At 34.7% G+C, this 16,504-nt stretch overlaps 1 protein-coding gene across 1 annotated transcript in view; it reads left to right on the top strand.

The window, feature by feature from the left end:
* The first annotated feature begins 553 nt into the window (after window positions 1-553).
* Window positions 554-16,504, top strand: part of LOC130867349 (uncharacterized) — a 425,312-nt gene continuing 409,361 nt past the window's right edge. The window contains exon 1 of the mRNA XM_057759223.1: window positions 554-632. Coding sequence (XP_057615206.1) covers window positions 554-632 — 79 coding nt within the window. The remainder of the gene's footprint in view (window positions 633-16,504) is intronic.

The following is a 16,504-nucleotide window of genomic DNA, read 5'->3' on the forward strand; positions in this document are numbered from 1 at the left end:
AAAAAAAAATGGGGAAAGGGACAGGGTTCTTCAAAATTATGAAGACTAATAATCATTTACAATTTGAGAATGAATAGTTTGATTCCAGAAAGAATTGTACATCTAATTTTTGTAGGTGGGGAAAATTCTATCATTTCCCCTCATGGGTCATTTTTGTCTAGTTTTCTTTGGTTTGACTCAGATGCCACCTGCTGCATAAAACTGTTTTCTGTGCAGATAAGCATAAACTTCTTAAAATTTTTTGTATTGTACTTTTAAAGTTAATTAAGGTTCATATATTTTTTTCAATCTCTCTTGGTGGAGTCCTTCAATTCCTACTCAGTACAAAACAGACATTGGGATATTTATTTGAATTTTCTGTATTTTTCTAAACAGCTGCTCAATAAAGAATGATTTAATTATTAATGAATGGCCAAGTATTTTCCTCCAAACATCCACACCTTATAATATATGAATATAAAATTTAGAGTATATGAATAAATAAATGAATAACCTGATTAAGTTTTACTATTTCATTCTTAGCTATTGAAATTTTGTCTGTCCATTCTGAGAAATGGCACGCTTGTTCCACAGTTTCCAGGGAGACCCTGTTGTGACATCCTCTCCCAATGAAGTTCGTATGTGGGTAGAAGGTAAGATACTTTAAAAATTATTTGATTCATGTCTCTCTATGTCACACTTCATTTTTTTACATGACTAGTTAATCATATTTTACAGATTTTTTTGTATCAGTCTTTCATTGATAATGTTTCAATATTTAAAGTTTAAGGACACGCAATTGAATTTTCTATAAATACATTATGAGAAAAATGTCATAGGCTGGGTGAGGATATAGCTTAGTGTCAGAAATCTTGTCTAGCATGTGCAGGTGCCAGGGTTCAGTTTCAAATAATACACGTGATCATACATTCACATGCATAAATATTTTCCTTGTTTTAATTAATACCATTCTTGTATGGATATTGAAATTAATGCATTAATTAGGATTAAACTAATATGTTAATATGATTAATGTAATTATTATAAACAAGCAAAACATTCTGAAGTAATGACAGCATATAAATATAGAACAAGAGTAAATATATATATTCTACAGAAAGGAGGAGGATGGGAAATTTAGGGTAATAAGTGCAATGACAGGAGAGCTCAATGTAATTAATTTTATTACTACTTAAATTTTATGACACTTTATATATTTAGCCATTGAGAGATGACTCTTAAGTCCATCACATGCTGTTCATGTTAACAGATATTAAGTGAATAATACATTTATTGATAAGAAGGAGAGAACCAAAGTCATCTTTCTTGACTTGTCTTTATTGCTATCAAATCAAAGAATACTTTGCAGCACTTGGGAGGCAGAGGCAGGCGGATCTCTGTGAGTTCGAGACCAGCCTGGTCTACAAGAGCTAGTTCCAGGACAGGCTCCAAAACCACAGAGAAACCCTGTCTCGAAAAACCAAAAAAAAAAAAAAAAAGAATACTTTGACAAAATTGCAATCCGTCTTTAGAATATTTTAACTGTGGAAACTCTTCTAAAGATAATGTGAATCATTGAGATATTGTAATGTTTTATTTACATAGTGACTAATAATGATGGTTTAGAATATTCTATGGTATGTAAATTGGATCAGGGAATGCATTGATGAAAATAAACAATTTAAGCAGAATTATACTATTTGAATTTGTTATCTGTAAAATAGCTTTGATATATTACTATTTTCTCATATTTAGTTAAAATGGTACAATTAGCAACGAAAGTCTATAATAAAGTCAGTTGTATCAATTTTTAGTGCAGAAGCATTTCAAGTGGACACAGTATTCTATTTATTTTTTACATTTAGTACTAATGTTCATAATTTTTAATTTTTGAAAAATTAAAATTCCTAAGGCCAATATAAACTTGTGTTTTAGGAAATAGCAACTTAGTTCCTACTTTTGGAATGGAATTCTAATTTTTCTATTGTTTTCTATCATTGTTTCTGTGAATTATCTTCTTTTAGTTTTTAGACTTTACTAATGAAGACAGTAATAATGTAAGAAGAAATTCCATGTTCCCTGTGTTCTCATAACATTTCCTTTCTTTCTCAGTACACTTTCTGTCAGTCATTTTAAGTGTGACTCAATGTTTTTGTATTTATGAATTCATAAATTTATAAATATTTTATCTATTTCTCACAGAGTTGTAAATTATTTGAAGATATTAAAATAATATTTGTCATCACTCAGTAAATAATGTTACTGATATCGTAACTTTAATATTTCACATCTCACTTTTTCTATAATATTACCATTACAGCAAGAGATGCTCAAGGTAGCATTTTTAGTTAACTATTGTTTGGTGGTATGGGCATATTTTATAACAGCACTTGTTAAAAAAGTATTTAAAATAAGCAGACAATGAATTATAGGCACCTGACTTTGCTATTCATTCTCTCACCAAATAAATGAAGACCTTTTCCTTACTGGAATCCTAGCTTTTAGTTTGTCTGTTCATCGTGTTACAGAACTACTGTAAGCATAAATGATTTCTGTTATTTGAAGAGAAAAACAGAATTGAACTTACAGAAGACCATTTCCTCAACTCTGATAAGACTTGGGAGTTTATAGGCAATCTTTATTTTTGATTGTTCCAATAAAGTTTTGTAAAAACTGGTTAGTCAGAGTTTCTTATATATAGTGCTGCATATTTAAGTTCAGATACTTACATTTTAAATTAAAATATAATTGCATAATTCTCCCCTCTCTTCATCTTCTAGCTTTTACTTTCTATATTCCTTCTCAAATTTATGGAATATTTTTATTTAATTATTGTAACATATATGTTTAAGTACACATATATGCAAATAAATATATAAACACAACTTGCACTTGGTATTAGATAATCATTTAGGGCTTTGATTGCTGGGGAAGACTAATTCTCCCTCTTTTATCAGTCATTAATTGCCTATAGCTTTTATCTAGGGGTGGGACCCTCTGAGATTTTACCCATTCTTGTTGGTATGCCAACTGGTATTTTCATTGTTCCTGTCTAGTTTATGCAGCCATGTTGTTGATTTCATGGTTGTAACTTGTCTGACATGTCTAAAAGACACCATCATGCAACAAACTTCCTGGTTCTTTGGATCTTGCAATCTTCACACACTCTTTTGCTTCCTTTTTAAATTTTTTTTTTATTCATTTTGCATTCCAGCCCCAGTTCCCCCTCTCTCCCCTCCTCCTACTCCTCCCCCACTTTCCTCCCCAACTCACCCCTATCCACTCCTCAGAAAGGGTAAGGCTTCCCATGGGGAGTCAACAAAGCCTGGCACATCAAGTGTAGTCAGGACAAAGCCCCACTCACTTGCATCAAGGCTGAGCAAGGCTTTTATAGGGAATAGGTTCCAAAAAGTCAGCTCATGCACCAGGGATAGATCCTGGTTCCACTTCCAGGGGCCCCTCAGATAGACCAAGCTACTCACAACTGTTCTCCATATGCAGAGGGCTGAATGCAGTCCCTCGCAGCTTCTCCAGCTATCAGACCAAAGTCTAGAAGCTCCCACTAGCTCCCTTCAGCTGTCTTTCTGGGTTTCCCAGTCATGATCTTGACTCTTGTTGCTCATATAATTCTTACTTCCTCTTTTCGATTGTACTCCAGGAACTCAGCCTGGTACTTAGATATGGATCTCTGCATCTGCTTCCATCAGTTACTGGATGTAGGTTCTATGATGACAACTAGGTTAATCACCAATCTGATTACAGAGGAAGGCCCGTTCAGGTAGCATCTCTGCTATTGCTAGGAGTCTTAGCTGGGGTCATCCTTGTGAATTCCTGGGAATATCCCACACCCTATTCTACAATATTCCCTTAAAGGAAGTATTTGTATGGAGTATGTTCTAGGTTTATCACTGTATCACAGTTGCTCTCTGTATTTTGACTAGTTGTGTCTTTCTGAAATGATCTTCATCTGCTGCAAAAAGAAGCTTCTTTAATGATGTCTGAGATCTTCATTGCTGTGTGGGTATAAGAATAAGAATTTAAAATACATTTAGGAATTATGATTTAAGAAAGTAGCTGTACTGGGTTATTCCCCAGGCTTCATGAACTCATTAATCATGGGTATGTAGTTAGCTAGGTTCACATTACTAGATATGATTTCCCTCCTGTTGTGCAGACCTTAAGTCCAATTAGACAGCTGTTCTTTACCATGAAGGTACAGGTGTCACTAACCTGTAAGGTTATTTTTCCTTGTTGGTCACTATTGTGTTTCATAGGCATTACAGATGAGTAATATATTGGACATTTCATTTTCTTTGTATCTTACACAATTACTTCTGGTATATGAGAGCTAGTCTTCAGGAAAAAGGCTTTCAGATTAGACATCTCAAATCTTCCAGGTTTGTAGATTGTTCGAACATTGTTGTCTTCTGAAATAAGGACTTATCTTCAGTTTCTGGGAGATAGCCAAGAGCAGTAGGAACAGGCTATATTTTGTTGGGATAATATTGGACTCTCCTGACAAGTTGAAAAGAGGCCTCTGGTTCTTGATACTGAGGTTTTTGTGTGTGGCTCCTGGAAAGAAACATTATCATCCCAAGTTACATGACTTCATTTAAACTATGTGTGGATGCACACATGCTTATATGTATTATGTGTAATTTTAGATAAATATAAAATAATATGATTCCCTATACATTTTCAAATATTCTTAATATTATTTATATCTCTTCCTTTCATTACCCCAGTTAATGAATGGCTTTCCTCCATTTTCCCTATTTATTCCTTCTTATCACCTGTATCCTATTATTCCACTTTAGAGAATCCCCTGATCCATATGGTTGCTTTTTATACTTTCCTTGTTTCTGTGGTTACTTGAGGTTATTTGCTCACAATTGAGGATTTGTATCTAGTATCCATAAATGAGGGTGATCACATGACATTTGTCTTTCTAGGTCTGAAACAGAATACCCAGTATGATATTTTCTAGTTTAATTTTTACCCCCAAATTTCATGTTTTTATTTTATTTACAGATGAATAGTGTCCCATAGTGTATATGAACCAAGTTTTCATTATCTATTCACTAGGTAATGACATTTAGACTGTTCCCATCTCTTAGCATTTTTGAATAAAGCAGGAATGAACATGACTGAGCAAACATCTGTGGAGTAGGGTGTCAATTCTTTTGGGTCATATGCTAATAAACTGGATCACATAGTTGATTGATTTTTAGTTTTTTTTGGTATCCCTCACACAGATTTCCAGAGTGGCTGTACTAGATTATAGTCTGAACAACAGTGAATGAGGGTTTCTCTTCCTCCAATATCTTCTTCAATATTTGTGGTTAGTTGCTTTATTGATCATAGAATTTCTGACTGAGATAAGATGAAATCTTATAGTAGTTTTAATTTGCATTTCCTTAATTGCTAGGGATGCTAAACTTATTTTTTAGCTTTTTATTAGCCATTTTAACTCATCTGTTTTAGAACTCTGTTCAGATCCATAGCCCCTTGTTTTACATTTTCCATTTTTATTTTTTTATTTTTTAAATCAAAATATGATTTTATAATTTCCCTCTTTACATGTATCCCCACCCACTCCCTCTTGATATCATGGCCCTTTTTTCTTTCGTTATTATTATTACATGCACACGTGTGTGTGCTTGTGTTTGTGTGTGCATGTGTGTGTGTACTAAATATATAAATCTATCTTGCTCAGTCTCTCAAGTTTTATTTGTGTGTATATGAGTTCAGGACTAATCACATGGTATTAGATAACCAATTACGGGGTATATTCCTGGGGAGGACTGTTTCTTTGCTTTCAGCATGCCTTAGTTGCCTTTTGTTCTTTGTCTCTTGGTGACATGTCTTCTGTCTCCTTCCATTTTAGCATGTTTGCTGATACTGTATTTTTCAGATTTTATTTTGGCAACCTTATTGTTGAGACAGCATGAGTTAAGCTGCTCTGTCATTTGTAGGAGACACTATGTCACAGTAGTTTTTTTGGTCTCCTGGCTCTTAAAATCTTCCTGCATCTTCTTATGTGGTGTTCCCTGAACCTTAATTGTGGGAGTTATTGTAGATTATCAGTTGGGGCTGGGCACCACACAATTACTTGTTTTCTGTATTTTTATCGGTCATAGTTTTCTGTTATAGTCTCCTTCTTTTATATAGAGAAAATTCTTTGATGTGGAATGAAAGATATACTTCCTGGGGGAATAAGAATAGATATTTAGAATACAGTTGGGAAGCATACTGATACAGGAAAGTAGCAGCAGTAGGTTCTCTAAGATCCATGACCTTGCTTGCCCCAGGTGGTTGGCTCAGTTTCTAGTAACCGATGTGATTGTCCTCCTGTTGGGTGGGCCTTAAGTCCAATTAGAGACCAGTTGGCTACCACCAACAACTGTTGCATCCTTAGGTTATTTATCATTATTGTTCATAGGCATTGCAGCTGGTTAGGAATGAATGCTGGTAGTTTCTCTTCATTGGAAGATTCCATTGCACCTAGTAGCGTGAAAGCTGGTCCTCAGAGAGGAAGCTCTCAGGTCAGATTCAGTTCAGATCCTATGGGTTTTAGGCCCAAAGTACATTGTTTCTTCAGCAATATGGAGTTACCCTCTCCCTCTAGGAGGTATCCAAGGTCAAAATAATAGTCTGTATTATTTGGGGGAGGAATCTTTTGGATTTTCCTCACTAACAATTCAAAAGGGGTTTATAATGGGTGGAAGTTGTGTTAGCTAGTCTATGGTCCTTTGTGAAGTATTGTCAGCCAAAGTTTAATAACTTCATTTTGATTACATATATATATATATATATCCCAAATTGCATGTATTAATAAATATAATTTAGCTAAATAGATAATAATGTGATTTTTACAGCCTTTTTCAGACCTCTTTATTTTACCATGTTTCTTCCTTCTCCTGTATTCACTTCCCCTTTTCCCAGTAAAAGTGCTTCTCTATTTTATGCACTGTCACTTCCAAGTTGCTTGTAACCTTTTATTCCCCTCTCTAGTGATCCACCCAACCAAGATATCTTTTTACTTTTCTGACATCTGTGGTTACTCCAGACTGTATACTCGCATCTGAAGTTTTGCTGCTAGGAGCAATAAAAGAGAACCTATGACATTTTTCTTTCTGGGTCTTTGATTTATTTAATATATTATTTTCTAGTTATATTCATTTACCTGCAAATTACTTGATTTCACTTTTCTTTATAATATTCTAGAATGCATCTGTACACATTTTCATTATCTATTGCCAGGTGAAGGACATTAACTTATTTTTTAATTCCATAGCTGTTGTGAACAGAATAGCAATGTACATGGCTGAGCAAGTATCTGTGGAATAGGTTGTTGATTCCTTTGGGCACATGCCAAGCTACAAAGGTCATAGGATATATTAATTTTTATCTTTCCGTGAGTTCTACATACTGTTTTCTAGAGTGACTGTACAAGTTTACAATCCCAACAGCAAGGAATGAGGAATCCCCACATCCTTTCCAGCATTTGTAGTCGGTTGTTTTATTGATCTTAGACATTCTAACTGGGGTAAGGTGAAAGTTTTACATTACCCTAATCACTAAAGACGGTGAATATTTTATTTATTTAGGTATTAAATTTTTTTATGTGTGTGAGCATTGTGTTCTCAAGAATATCTCTTCACCACTAGGCTGTGTAGTGCCCAAGGTGGTCAGAAGAGGGCATTGGATACCCTAGAATTAGATTTATGGATGTTTTGAAATTATCATATTGGTCCTAGGAAATGTACCAAGACCCCTCTGAAAGAACAAGTGCACTTAACCACTGAGCCATTTTTCCAGCACCCCTGATGACTATTTTACTTCTTTTCCATTCCTCCCTCCCTCCCTCCTTCCTTCCCCTTCCTCCTCTTCCTCAGAATTACCTGTTTATATCCATAGCCTATTTGTTAAAATAGTCTTTTGTATTTTTGACACTTCGTTGTTGTTTTGAGTTCTTTATATATTCTGAGTATTAATCCTCTGTCAGATGTATAACTGGCAAAAGTTCTCTCCCATTTTGTGAGTTACCTTTCACCTGATTGTTTTGTTAGCAGTGTAAGAAGCTTTTTAATAATATGAAGACCAAGTTGTCAGTTTTTGTCTTCAATTCCTGAGCAAATGGACCTCTATTCAGAAAGTCCTTTCCTACACCTGTTATTATGTAGAGTATTGCCTGCATTTTCTTCTAGCTGTTTGAGAGTATCAGGCTTTATGTTGAGTTCATTAATATGTTCGGATTAAAATTTTTGTGTAAGTTGTTCTTATTCACCATGTCAGTGACAGGATTCTTGAGGGTTCCCTGAAGGTCACCGCTATTATATCCACAGTGTTCACTTATCTCCAGATTTTGGTTATATCTGTGCACAGCTAGTTTCTTGCTACATGTGCAACACCAGTGTATGTGTTAGAGGGGAAGAAGGTGCAGTGGAGTAATAAAAAAAGCATTTAAAATGCCCATGAATAAATGGATGGAGAAAGGAAATATGAAAAACACACAATCTCACATACAATGTAGAATTAGTCAACCATCAAAGAAGGAAGTCACTCTACTTTCAAGAACAAGAATGAATCTGGAGGATATTACGGTAAATAAAATAAGGCAGTACATAAATACAAATATAACATTGTCTCATGTATGTGGAATATGAAATTTGAAACTTAGAAGTGGAAAGTAGAGCTTTGGTTGGTAGTAACTAAAGGTGGGGGAAATATAGAAGTTAGTCAAAGTTTACAAATTTGTTCTGATAATATAACTTTGAATAACTGACTTACAGCATGGCTACTCTATTTAATAATGCTTTATTATTTTCTTTGGCATCTCTTTGCTGCTCCATTTTTTATTTTGCTACATAACATGATTCATTCATTTTACTTTATGTGTATTTGTGTGTGAGAGAGAGTGTGTGTATGTATGTGTACCTTGTGTGTGCAGATGTTCACAGAGGCTAGGCATCATCTGAACTACAATATGAGTCCTGGGAACAGAATCTCAGTTCTCTGGAAGAGCCACAACTACTTTTAACCTTTAAGACATCTCTCCAGTACCTTCCTTTTAAACAATTTAAAAAATATTAGCAGTGGTGATAGGTTTACATTATTGTCCCTACTTTTCAGAATTGTACAAAAACATAATGAAGTCAAGTATTTAACCCAATAGTCTACTTACATAGATAGGTTGTGATGCAGCTGAGTCAAGATTCTCTTGTCTCTATTAAGAGTCATGTCCCTTTTTTATTCTTATTTATACATCTTTTTTCTTTCTTTATTCTTCTCTTATACATCCAATGACATTCTCCCCTTTGCCCCTCCTCCTGCTCGCCCCCCCACCTCCTCTCTATCCTAGATTCATTGCTCCTCTGTTTCCCTTCACAAAAGAGAAGGCCTCCCAGGGATATCAACTGATCAAGGTATAACAAGACTGGATGATGCAACCCAATAGAAGTAAAGGGGTCCAAAGAACAGGCAAAAGAGTCAGAGATACCTCAACTTCTTTTGTTAGAAGTCCAGAAAACATGCAGATTCTGTGGTTCAATCTCTGTGAGCCCCTATTGAGCCCCAGTTAGTTAATTCTATGGGCTGTGTTCTGATGCCCTTAACCCCTTTGGCTCCTACAATCCTTTTTCCCCTTCTTCTGTTGGGTTACCTGAACTTTGCCTGATGTTTGGCTGTGGGTCTCTGTATCTGGTATCTGTTTCCAAGAGTTGCAGGGTGAAGCCTCCCTGATGACAATTTGACTAGGCATTGATCTATGAGTATAGCAGAATATTGTTAAGAATCATTTCATTGACCTTAGGTCTCCGAGCCATCCAGCTTATGCATCCTGACCATCCAGGTAGTATTGGACCTGGGCTCTTTCTCTTGGCTTAGGCCTCAAGTTAGAACAATGAGTGGTTGGCCACTCACACAAACTCTGAGACACCATTGCCTCAGTGCATCTTGCAGATAGTACAGGTTGTGGGTCATAGTTTTATGACAGGGTTGGTGTTTCAGTCCCACCACTGGGAGCCTAACCTGGTTACAGAAGATGGCTGGTTCAGGCTCCATATCCTCCTTTATTAGGAGTTCTCACCAGGATCACCTTCATAGGTTTTAGGAAGTCTCTTTTATGTAGCTCTAAGTTCTTTTAATATTTCACCAAAAGCCTCAATAAACAGAAAGTTGGAGATCCTTAGATCCCCTCTAGTTCTGACAGTTTATGTGTATGTTGTGTCTTAAATGTTAAGACAACTCCATCGAGCTCATGAAATCTCTTATTTACTGTTTATAGGAAATCTTGGTGCACCAGTTATTTTTGAAATATTTTGTATTCTTTTAGAATGTCAGACAATGTATTTTGATCATAGTTACCACTTTCCACTTCTGCCATGTCTACACTCTACATTCTTGCCTTCGTACACATCTAACTTGTAGTTTCTTTTTTTTTTTTTCTGGGCAAGTACATTCTATATTGCACAACTACTCTGGGGAGAGGGGCTGGTCCTGGAGTACTGTTCACATCCCAAGGCTCATGCCTCTCAAGAAAGTTGACTCTGTCTCTCCCAGCAGCCAATTTAAAATTAATTTTTAAAATTGAATATGAATGATAATTTCATTGAAAATTAGCAAATACATCAGTCATTCTAAATATTTATTTACCTTTAATGTGTTTGTGAGGAAATGTAATATAAGTAGGTTGAACCAATTCCTATAATATTTTTACAAACTTTTAAAAATGATTTGATTATAACTGTGTTTAGAGTTAGGGTACTCTATGAGTTCAGTTGATGGTTATGTTAATTTTGACATACTAAAATCTTTTATGTTAAAATTTTTAGTACATTCTCAGATGCAAATTATGTATCTTAGGGGTTTGGATAGTTTTACCTTTCTTTTTTACCTCCTGTATTCCATGTCCCCACTTACATCTCTTCTTTCTACCTTTCCAAACTGCTATATTAGCTATGAGTTCAGTTGTTGACTGTCTCTGACCTGCACAAAAATAGCTAAAGCAGGTATTATCCAAGACCAGAGAAATTGAATCTTTTTGTATTGAGACTTTTATTATGGTACTTGATCAGCCAAACAACCCTTGGTCTCAAGGCAATTGTGAGATAATCAGTTCTCATGTATTTTATTAATCAGACTTTTCTATGGTTGATTTAAATGTAAAATACAATTGTCAATTCAATTGAGATATTTATCTTAGTTAAGATTTCTATTTTTATGAATAGACAACCATGGCTACAGAAACTCTTATAAAGGAAAACATTTAATTGGGATGACTTGTTTACTGTTCAGAGATTGAGTCAGTTATCACGATGGGAAGCATGATAGCATGCAGGCAGACATGGTGCTGGAGAAGTACCTGTGAGTTCTACATCTTGCAGGCAACAGGAAGTAGTCTATAATACTGTGTGGTATCTTGAACATGTATGAGATCGCCTCCACAGTGACATACTTCCTCCAAAACCTCACTCATTCCAATAAGTCCATTCCTTCTAATAGTGCTACTCCCTTTGAAATTATGGAGGCCAATTACATTCAAATCACTATAATATTTTTATAAAATACATAAATGTATATCTAATTTTTAATATTTTATTTTTTCATTTTACATACAATCACAGTTTCCTCTCCTTTCCCTTCCCCTCCCCTTCCCCCAACCCACTCCCATTCACTCTTCAGAAAGGATAAGGCCTCCCATGTGGAGTCAACAAAGCCTGACACATTCAGGTGAGGCAGGACCAAGTGCCTTCCCCTACATTAAGGCTGAACCAGGCATCCCATCGTAGGGAATGGGCTTCAAAATGCCAGCTCATGCACTAGGGATAGATCCTGACCCCACTGCCAGGAGTCCTACAAACAGACCAGGCTATAAAACTGTCCCTGTTGCCCACATGCAGGGGCCTTGTTCGGTTCCATGCTGGATCCCCATCTGTCGGTCTAGAGTCTGCAAGCTCCTGCAAGTTTGAGTCAACTGTCTGTGGGTTTCCCCGTCATGATCTTGACACCCCTTGCTCATATAATCCCTTCTCCCTCTTTTCAATGGGATTCCAGGAGCTTGGTCCAATGCTTCCATCACTTACTGGATGATGATTCTATGATGCCAGGTAGGGTAGTCACCAATCTGATTACAGAGGAAGGCCAATTTAGGCAGACTCCATTATTGCTAGGCGTCTTAGCTAGGGTCATCCTTGTGGATTCCCGGGAATTTCCCTAGCAACAAGTTTCTCCCTAAACTTATGACTCCCACCACATCCCTTCCATAACCTTACCATTTCATTTCCTCATGTTCTCATCCTCTATCCCCCCATTTATTACCTCACCCCAAATTTACCCAAGAGAACTTATATATTTGCCCATCCTAGGGAAGTCCAAATGTCCCTCTTAGGGTCCTCCTTGTTACCTAGCTTTTTTAGAGCTGTTGATTGTGAACTGGTTATCCTTTGCTTTAAATCTAGTATCTACTTCTGAATCAGTAATACTGTGTTTGTCTTTCTTTCTGTATGGCAGAATATAGTATGATAAAATGATAATAATATTTTATAATATTATAATATAGTCTAGTATATATAAAGGAAAGCATAAAAAACAGATTGATTTTTCTTGGTACTACCATTCTACCTAGGTAGAAAGAGACCAGTGTGTATTTAATTGTTAATTTATACATTGACTAAAGGGTGAAGTTAAATAAGTCATGGTCTTGTTATAGGCTTTTTAATTTGCTGATTCTTCTAAAGAATACTGGCTTTTCCCATGATTTCTTGTTTTGAAATTTAATGCCTTTTGATTTTTTTGTTGCTTGTTTTCTTCTGTTTACTTTGAATTTAATTTGCTATTTTTCTTGTTTCCTAAAGGGAGATCTTAGATCATTGCTTTTGGTTCTATTAAAAAATAAGTCTTCAGGGCTATACATTTTTCTATAAATACGCCTTTAATAAATTTAGTAATATTTTTATTTTTAAATAGTGGGGATATTTATGCTATGGATTATTACCTTTTCTTAGAGATTGAATTATTATATTATCCAATTTAGGTCTGATAATATTGCTTGTGAGAAACTTGGCTTTGCTTAAAGCTCCATTCATTTATTTGTGGGTTTCTTAATTTCATTTTTCTTTATATTTGAATAAAATTCCATTGTATTTAGGTAAGATATTTTTATTAGATATTCATTATTCATTTTTTCATCATTTGAGAATCTTCTGTTCAGGTCCTATGATTATTATTTTAAAGGGTCACTTAGTTTTTTGAGTTCTTTAAATATTCTGGATATTAATCCTCTGTCAACAAATAAATAGCAAAGATTATCTCCCATTTTGTGGGCTTCCTTTTCACCAAGCTAATTATTTCTTTATCTGTGTGGAAGCCTTCTAGATTCACAAAGTTCTGCTTGTCAGTTGTTGGTTTCAATTCCTAGGCAAATAGAGTTTTATTCATAATTTCTTTTCCTATATCTGTATCATGTAAGATACTGGTTATTATTTCTTCAGGTAGTTTCAATGTTTCAGGTTTAGATCCTTGATTCATTTGGTATTAGTTTTGTATAAAGAGGAACACACCAAATTTCAATCTTCATCATGTGGACATCCAGTTTCCTCATCATCATTTGTTGAAGTTGCATTTTTTCTCCAGTGTATATTTTCAAATATTAAATAGGTAAAGTCAAGTGTACTCAATTTGGGTCTTCCGTTTATTCTCTTGGTTTGCTTTTGTGCCAGTACCATATTGTTTTTTTATTACTATGTCTCTACAATATAACTTGAAATCTGGGATAAATAAATCCTTTTTATTCAGAATTGTTTGGTTATCTATAATATTTCATGGCTCCATATGAATTTTAGGTTATAGACAACTTCTATTTCTGAGAATAATGAGATTGGGACTTTGAGTTTGCATTGGATCTATAAAGAGCTTAGGTAAAATGGTCATTTTTACAATGTTAACACCACAGATCCTTGATCATGAGTTGTTTTTCCATTTTCTAGTATCTTTATCTCTTCTTCAGAGGCTTAAATTTTTCACCGTAGATGTTCTTCATTTCCTTGGTTAGGTTTATTTCTGTGTATTTATTTTATTTGAGATAGTTATGACTTGGAATGTGTCCATAATCCCTTTCTCTGTATGTTTGTTGATGGTGTATAGAAAAGTTATTGATTTCCGCAGGTGTATTCTGTATCCTGCCACATGGATGGTTTCTTTAATCATTCCTAGAAATTTCTTGGTAGAATTTTTGGCATCTCTAATATATATCATGTCATTTTCAAATAGTAATAATTTGACAACTTCTTTTTTATTGATGTTCTTTTTGCTTTATTGTTCCAGATAGTGCACTAAGAACAATCTTGAAAAGTAGTAGAGATAGTTGATAGACCTGTATTGTTTCATACTTTAATGGGATTGCTTCATTTTTTCTCTGTTTAGGATAATATTGGCTGTGGGTTTCTCAAATACAGCTTTTATTATGTTAGGATATGTTTCTTGTAGCTCTACGTTCTCTAGACTTTTATCATGAAATCATGCTGGATTTTTGCCAAAGAGCCTTTCTGCAACTTTTGAGATGATTATATGACTTGTCTTTAAGTCATTATGGTTTCTCACTTTTATTGATTTACCTATGTTGATCTATCCTTGTATTTCAGGAATAAAGCCATCTTGGTTAAAGTGTATAATCTTTTTATGTGTGTGTGTATTCTATTTCCAAGTATTTTATTGATCATTTTTGAATCTTTGTTCATGCAGTTATTGGCCTATAGTTTTTGTTTTTGCTGTTGTGCCTTTACCTGGTTTTGGTGTTGAAGTGATACTAGCTTCATAGAAGGAGTTTGCGGGTGCTAATTCTGTTTCTCAGTCTTAGCCAGTGTTCTGTTGCTGTAAAGAGACACTGACTATACAACTCTTTAATGGAAAGCATTTAATTGGGGCTTACTTAGAATTTCAGAGCTTTAGTCTATTGTCTTCATAACAGGAAGCATGAAGGCACACCGATGTACATGGTGCTTGAGTAACTGAGAGTTCTACATTTGTATCTACAGGCAATACAAAGTGGCTGGTTCTTTGGACTTTTTAGTTGGAAGGCTTTGTATTATCATTTCAGTCTCCACATTTGTTATGGGTCTGTTTAGGCTATTGATTTCTTAGTTTAATTTTGGTGGTTTGGCTGAATCTAGAAATTCATCAATTTTGGGGGGGTTTCCAACTTAATGGAAAACAGGTTTTTAAAATATTTCCTTATAATATTCTGAATTTCCTCGGTGGCTGTTCATTTCTGATTCTGTTAACTGACATTTTTTTTTTTTGGTTACTTGGACCAAGGGATCTGTCAGTCTTGCTCATTTTCTCAAAGAAACATCTATTAGGTTTTTTGATTCTTTCTATTTTTTTGTTTTTACTTCACTAATTTGTATTCTAATTTTAATTATTTTTCACATATACTGGGTTTGAATGTGGTTTGTTCTTAAGTTTCTAAAGTTTGGAGTTGCACTGTTAAATCATTTATTTGTGCTCTTTATGATTTTTATTATGAAAACACAGAACTATAAACTTTCCTCATAAGACTACTTTGAGTATATTTCAGAGATTTTGTTGTATTGTGTTTTTTTCATTTTCATAACATTTCTAGCTAGTTTTTTTTTGACATTTTATTTTATTTTTTTATCACTTTTTTAAATTTATTTATTAAAGATTTCTGCCTTCTCCCCACCACCGCCTCCCATTTCCCTCCCCCTCCCTCGATCAAGTCCCCCTCCCTTGTCAGCCCAAAGATCAATCAGGGTTCCCTGCCCTGTGGGAAGTCCAAGGACCACCCAGCTCCATCCAGGTCTAGTAAGTTGAGCATCCAAACTGCCTAGGCTCCCACAAAGCCAGTACGTGCAGTAGGATCAAAAACCCATTGCCATTGTTCTTGAGTTCTCAGTAGTCCTCATTGTCCATTATGTTCTAGCTAGTTTTGATTTCTTTCTTGGTTTACTTTTTTGGCCCATTCATCATTCAGTGCTGAATTTTTAACATCCATTACTTTTTATATTTTATGGCGACTTCTTGCTATCGGTTTTAGTTTTCATTGCATTGTATTGGAAATAGAATACTTGGAGTTATTTCAGTCTTTTTTAATTCATAACGTTTAATTCATAACATTTCATTTTGTGTCTCTGTTTTAGAGAAGTTTCCATGTGCTGCTTGCTAAGTTGAATTTGTTTTCTTTGGTGTTTCATTGGAATAGTCTTTAGGTATCTGTTAAACCCATATAATATATGATGTCATTTAAGTATGGTGTTCCTCTATTTTTTTGTTCAGAATACATGGATATTGTAGAAAGTGGGGTACTGAAATTGCTTAATTTATGAATTGATGTTAATCTGTGCCTTTAAATCAAGAAGTAAATTTCCTATGAAGTTGGGTACATCAGAAAAGTTTGGTGGATATCTTTAGGATAAGAATGTCTTCTTAGCTAACTGTTTCTTTCATTAGAATGGAATGTTTATCTTTTTATTACTTTTAGTTTGAATTCTATTTTTGTCAGATA

The sequence above is a fragment of the Chionomys nivalis genome, chromosome X (assembly GCF_950005125.1).
Source record: "Chionomys nivalis chromosome X, mChiNiv1.1, whole genome shotgun sequence".
Lineage (NCBI taxonomy): Eukaryota > Metazoa > Chordata > Mammalia > Rodentia > Cricetidae > Chionomys > Chionomys nivalis.